This window comes from Leishmania infantum, chromosome 36 (assembly GCF_000002875.2).
Source record: "Leishmania infantum JPCM5 genome chromosome 36".
Taxonomy (NCBI): domain Eukaryota; phylum Euglenozoa; class Kinetoplastea; order Trypanosomatida; family Trypanosomatidae; genus Leishmania; species Leishmania infantum.
In genome coordinates this window covers 1,873,802-1,879,801 of record NC_009420.2, presented here as the reverse complement: position 1 = coordinate 1,879,801, position 6,000 = coordinate 1,873,802, and the positions used below count along the sequence as shown (strand labels likewise).

Genomic DNA, 6,000 nt, shown 5'->3' with positions numbered 1-6,000 from the left:
TTTCCTTTGCGGGCGAAGCCGTGGCGCGCGTTTCGGCCCCCCCCCACGGGCGGCCGTGGCCTTGGCCCCTGGCGCACGCGCCTCTGGCTGGGGGGCCAGCCCATCGGCGGGGACGGGCGCTGGAACACCCCACCGGCGAGGGGGCCGCGAACAGGGTTCGGGGGGGGCGTTCCGTTTTTTTTTTGCGCATTGCCGAATATTCCCATGACCCAGGCGCGCCGTCATCGATGTACGGGCATGCTTTTATGCGACGCGACGGGACCCGCGCAGGAAGCAAACCTTCGCGGAGGCGTCCGACGTACCCCGGGGGAAACAACAGTCAAACAGAGAGAGCGAGGAACCAAGCGCGCACGGTGCGCCCGGGACGCACGTCTTGCAACCACTTTTTCTTTGTCAACGCATCCTTTTTTCTCTTGTAGGACGAAATTTAATCCAACTCTACCCGGCTCTGTCGCGGGCCCATCGCATGATGCGAAGCAGCCGTAGACACGCGTGTTACAGCACAATGCACTGGCGCAGTCATCTGTGAACGGCCCCTGACTCCACCTCTGCTCACCCACCTCGCAGCCGGCCCGTCCCATCATGCCGGCCACCACCCGATGCATTCCCCGCGCGGCGGCCCAAGCCTCCCTGCTCACCAGTGAGTGGTGTGAGGGCCGGGGGTGAGATATATGTTCAAATCCTGCCGGCACTTTGGCTATCATGTAGGTGGCACAAGCGTGTTTAGTGTTGCAGGTTGCCCCGACGCCACGTCATCCACGACCTGACCGCCGACATCAGTAGCGATACACCCGCTCTGACTTTCCCACGTCGTAGGTGCTTGACCCTGTCACCACCACCGCAAGTGGTTCGGCATTTGACACCTGGATATGCAGGGGTGGGTGGGCTGCTTGGCTTCGTCCCACACAGGGTGGTGGGGGGCTCTCTTGGGCTCTCCAATACCACGCTGTGTTGCTCCGCGTCGTCAATGTCTGGCAACCAGTACAAAAAGGAAAAAAAAGGTAGTGTAAGCAACGTTTTTTATACACAGGTCTGTCGTGACTCTTTCGCAGAGAGAGAGCGGGCACACAGCATTCCGCGAAGGCAAGGGGAGGGGGCGTGCGAGCAGCGACGACGAAGCACGCCGTAAGATTGGGAAACGGCAGATTCAAAACCCCGTCCGCCCCCTGCGCCTCTTCTCTCCATTCTTCCGCCTTGTGACCGCGTACTGCGCGCGCCAGCATGTGAAAGGTGAACGCTTCTAGTCGAGGGGGACCGGCGCAATCGTCTCCGTGATCTCGACATGCTCTGCGGGGTGGCGACCGTACCGGACGAGCAGGAAGATCTGGAATATGCACGCCGAGGTGCAGAGCACGTTGGGAATCGTGATGTACATGTCCAGGCTCAGCAGGCCGTACAGCATCCACAGCACGCTATTCAGCGTTGCAAACATGACAGTCGCCGGCTGCAGCGGCTCGGCGTTTCTTTCGTGGATGATTGCCTTTGCCATGCCTAGCGGCGAGCTCAGCATGAAGACACTACAGCAACCACCCAGGATGCCGTTCAGCTGTGCGGCAAAGTCACTGCTCGAAAAGTTCATGAGATAGAGAAATAGCAGCAGGAGAAGTGCGATTAAAAATATGGTGAGCGTCGCTGTCTTCAACGAGGCGCCATAGCTCGTTGACTTGAGCACATGACCCGCCTTCTCCTCCATGCGGGCGACTGTCAGGAACGTCAGGATGCAATAAGCGGCGACGGCAGAGCCGAACGTGTTGCAGATAATCACCGGAAGGGCTAGCGTTTGCACGCCGTACATACTCCACACGTTGCAGTTGAGGAACTGCGCGCAAAAGAAGGTGATTGTCATGCTGCCAACCGATTTGGCGGCACGCATGCTCTTGACAGTAATCACGGGCGACGCCACCATGCACAGCGCCGCCAATGTGGCGCACACGGAGATGATCTGGAGAAAGACACTCATTCTGTCTTCACAGTCGGCAACGCTCAGCAGCGTCTCTGTGTTTGAAGCAGCAACGGCAGCAAAGACGAAAAAGATATGCGAAGACGGTGTGGGGGAATAGGGAGAGGAAGGCGAGCAAGCGAATGAGGTAGGCCCCAACGCGTTTGTACGTGTGTGTGTGTGTGTGTGTGTGTGTCTGTCTGTCTGTCTGTCCGCGGGTCAAGGCCACCCGCGGGGTGGTTGTGGGGGAGTGCGGTATGCCCACGCTGGAGGTGCACTTTATCCCAGGCGCGACAACACCATCAAGTTATGGTCTTGGCCAACACCGCAGGTGAGGAGGCGGGAAGTGTTCGCGCGAGAGAGCAAGGCCAACGCAAACCTGTAGCGCAGAAATCACGCTTGCGATAACCACGGACAGCGAGGCAAAGGAGCGCGGGAAGCGAAAGGGGCGCCATGAGGAGTTCCGGGAGGGACGAGAGAACATGAGAGAGGCAGGGGATAGACAGTGTGCGGACAAGTGAACGAGAGTGGCAAAGACGCAGACTAGACCAACAGGAGCAACGTCCACAGCGGAGAGGCAGCGCCAGTGGAGGTGCGGCCATGCGTGGAAGCACAGACTATGCTGCATTCGTGTGACACTGAGAGGCCTGCCCTTTCACAATGGCTCTCTGCTGATGCCACGATATCGGGAAGAACGCACTTCTCACTAAACGTATGGGAGGCGAGCCATGACACACGGAGTCCGCAGGCAGTGGCTCCAGTTTTCACAGGAGGGATCACTTGCCCGACGCCTGTCGACATGACCGACCCAACAACGACGTTGAACCCGTATCCATTCATCACCGACACTAATTACCATCTACGACACCGCGTAGTGCCAGCCATTGCTACCAGCACATGAGCCTCGTGCGACGCGTCACCCTCTGCACTGTTCAAAAAGATTCGGTAGATGGACTTGTGAGCGACCCTGCATCAGTCGTTGAACACACGACAAGCACGGGCGCGGGAAGCGACACCAACATCGAGAGGGAGGTAACAGCAAATAATATCGACGCCAAAGCGGTGAGGCTTTTCGGTCGGCTGAGAGCGCGGCGCCAACAGAAAGAGAGGGGGAGGGGCGGGCCAACCGAAACAGAGGATACAGACAATCCACCAGCAACACGAACAACGACGGCCCCTCTCGCCATGCACGCACACACGCACACACACATAAACACACGTAGGGCAGGAACAGAGAGAAACGCACAACTAAAACCAAGAGGCACGCGAGGGAAATTCAATAGGATGAGAAGCGAGAGGCAGAGAGAGATAGTGAAGAGGAGGGGGATTACAAGATGGGGCGCATACAGCCATCATGACCCCAGCGGGAGAACAAATGAAGAGAGAGAGAGAGGGAGACAAACAAAAAGCAGAGAGATGAACGCGACAACGTCGATGTGACAAGCTCAGCTCTCGAGGAGTTCAAAGCAGGAGCAGAAGTTGCCCATGTGGCTCACCACGAGCCGGCACTCTCTCCATGGAATCTCGGTCTTCTGCAAAAACGAGAACGCTGCCACGTTCTTCTCGGTGCACGCGCCGAGCGTAATATGCGGCGTGTAGTTTTCGTGAGCGTACTTGCTCATGAAGGACAGCATCCACTCTGGAGTGGTACTGTTGCTATCGGCGGGGAACTTCCTGTGAAAGGCGGACTTGGCCACATCCTCCGAGCCTACCTTGACCTGGTACTGGCCCAGCTCGCGCACGATGGTCTCGTGCAGCCACATTAGGTTGGGACTGCGCTCCACCGTGATATTTGGCAGCCGCACGGCGCGTCCATCCTCCGTTGTTGCGAAGATCGGTCCATCAGCGACTCCGGTCAGCACCAGCGATTCCTTCGATTCCAACACATGTTTGCGGAACTTCAACCATGTCTCGCGCACAATCTCACGAACTGCCTTCAAGTCCAGCGCACGCGCACAGAACTGCATCACGGTGCAGTGCGCATAGCCATACCCTTTGCGGCCCTTCTCCGTGAGTGGCGCGAGGCCGTAGCACAGGGACGTGTCCTCGACGTCGTCATCCACTTCGACAGGGCATAGCGTCGATGACAGTGGAAGCGCCACCACGTCGAAGGAGGAGCTGATGAGGCACACATTCAACGCCAAGAGGGACATGGCCGATGGAAGCGGTGCGCGCGCACTCACACCGCTTCTGTGGATGCGGATTTTCTTCTCTCAATGATCTGAATCCTCGACACGCTCACACATACATGACAGCCGATACGAAGAGACTCGGAACTTGCGGGAAGGAAGAGAGGGCAAGCAAGATGCGACGGCTACTGGGATGCGACACTGGAACGACACCGGCCTTCCCATACAGGAGTCTTCCGAAGGCGTCCGTCCAAGTTTAAGCGCCCCCTCCCCCCCCACTGTGTGCTTGGGTGAGCTGCTACACACACAAGCAAGGGCCAAGTAGAGGAAGAAGAACGCAGGCTAGCGCGCGGAGCAGACAAGTGCACACGTGAAGTGATCACAAGGCGAGAACAACAACAGAAAGGACGGAGCCAGTAGTACGAGTTAGGCAAAGCAGACGCAAGCTGAAAAAAAAACGAAGCATACAAAAAGAAGACCGCGGACGCCCACAAGAAGCAAATCACCAAAGTCGCACAGCGGCCAGTTACAAGCACGAGGAAGAAAAACAAACAGCAAACACACGCACAAAGCCAGAGGGGGAGGGGAAAGACGGAGCAAGGTGTCGTACTACACAGGCACGCCTACACCAAGGAACAGCAGCCGAGGTGCCGTGTATCTTTTTTGTTCTGTAAGCAGATAAAAACAAAGAAGAACATGAAAAAAAAAAGCAACGTCTGAGACACATACACAAAAACAAAGGAAGCACGAAGAGGAACCGCTCTACAACGCACAGGCACCACACTTGTATACAGATGTAGAAGAGTGTGCGTGGGTGGGTGGGTGTGTTTTGCCTGTCCCGCCGAGTTTTCTTTCTTGTGCAGCTGCCCAGATACGCTCGAGAGGTGGAAAAGGGCGCTTGGCAAAGCGCCAAAAAAAAGGGAAGAGGAAAACCCGCAAACAAGGAAGACCACAGCACGGCTTCCTTGTGCCGAGGTGCCTGGCGCTTCCTCGATTTCTTACTCGGAACCTGTAGCACGCACCTCACCGCTGCTTCGTGCTGCCCTTCGAGTGCGAGAGGCCGGAGAGGGAAAGGAGCAATGCGGTGCTTTTGGGGGCGGGTGTGCCTTAGACGCGGTCAAAGGCTCGTCTCGTGCTTCACACCTGAGTGGGCCGAGTGAAACGATGGGCCACGCCACAGGTTGAGGGTGTAAGCGATTACGGACTAAGATTAGGCGCGCGCTCTCTAACGTCTGGCGATATGCCTGTTCAGCTTCGCAGGAAAGGCGACCGTGAAAGGACGGAGACTCAGCTGTTGTGCCTCCTTGTCGCTGAGCACCGCGTGGCGATGGGGGGGGGCTCGGAAGAGAAATCGAAAACCGAGTAGTGGTCTGCTCACGCAGACAGACACACACACACAAGCAAAAAGAAAGAAGAGCCGAGATAGAAGAGGACTTCGTTTTGTTTGTCAGAAAAGTGTGTCTGTGGTGACGGAGAAGGAGAGTAGAGGGGGTGGGTGGCAGCAGGTAAGAGAGGGGGGTCGGGGTTGCGGAGAGACAATAAGTGGGAGAGTCCTTCCGGGAGAACGTGGGAGTGGGGGCGTGGGGGCCTGCTCTTTCCTCGAAGATGCACCCCAGCTACGCTGCGAATTGGCCAGGTGAAGAGAGGGGCTAGAAGGGAGGTGGAAGAAGAGAGGAGTTAGGAAAGAGGTGCGGGTGCAGGGGGGGGCTTAAGTACATTCATACGACCCTTTCTGAAACGGAGTGTTCTGTCGTCATCGCCATGGCTTGCAGAACTGCTCATCCTGGGAGTTGTGTGCTGCGGATCATCTGTGACCCGCCGGAGAATGACAGTGCTCGGTGAAGAACTCCTGACATCAGGGGGAGTTACCGACGCAGTGCTGCTCTGCGTTGCGTACCTTTTAGTGTGTGCTCTTGCCGGTGTCTCTGTGTG

General features: G+C 57.2%; 2 protein-coding genes across 2 annotated transcripts; both read right to left on the bottom strand.

Moving 5' to 3' along the window:
- Positions 1 to 1,240: 1,240 nt before the first annotated feature.
- LINJ_36_5100 (conserved hypothetical protein) lies at positions 1,241 to 1,960 on the bottom strand (the record flags this gene model as incomplete). The annotated part of the gene is made up of 1 exon (XM_001469847.1): positions 1,241 to 1,960. One exon carries the CDS (start codon positions 1,958 to 1,960, stop codon positions 1,241 to 1,243), a length of 720 nt encoding a protein of 239 aa, XP_001469884.1.
- Positions 1,961 to 3,384: 1,424 nt separating this feature from the next.
- On the bottom strand, positions 3,385 to 4,092 carry LINJ_36_5090 (conserved hypothetical protein; the record flags this gene model as incomplete). Its single annotated transcript, XM_001469846.1, has 1 exon — positions 3,385 to 4,092. One exon carries the CDS (start codon positions 4,090 to 4,092, stop codon positions 3,385 to 3,387), a length of 708 nt encoding a protein of 235 aa, XP_001469883.1.
- Positions 4,093 to 6,000: the final 1,908 nt, after the last annotated feature.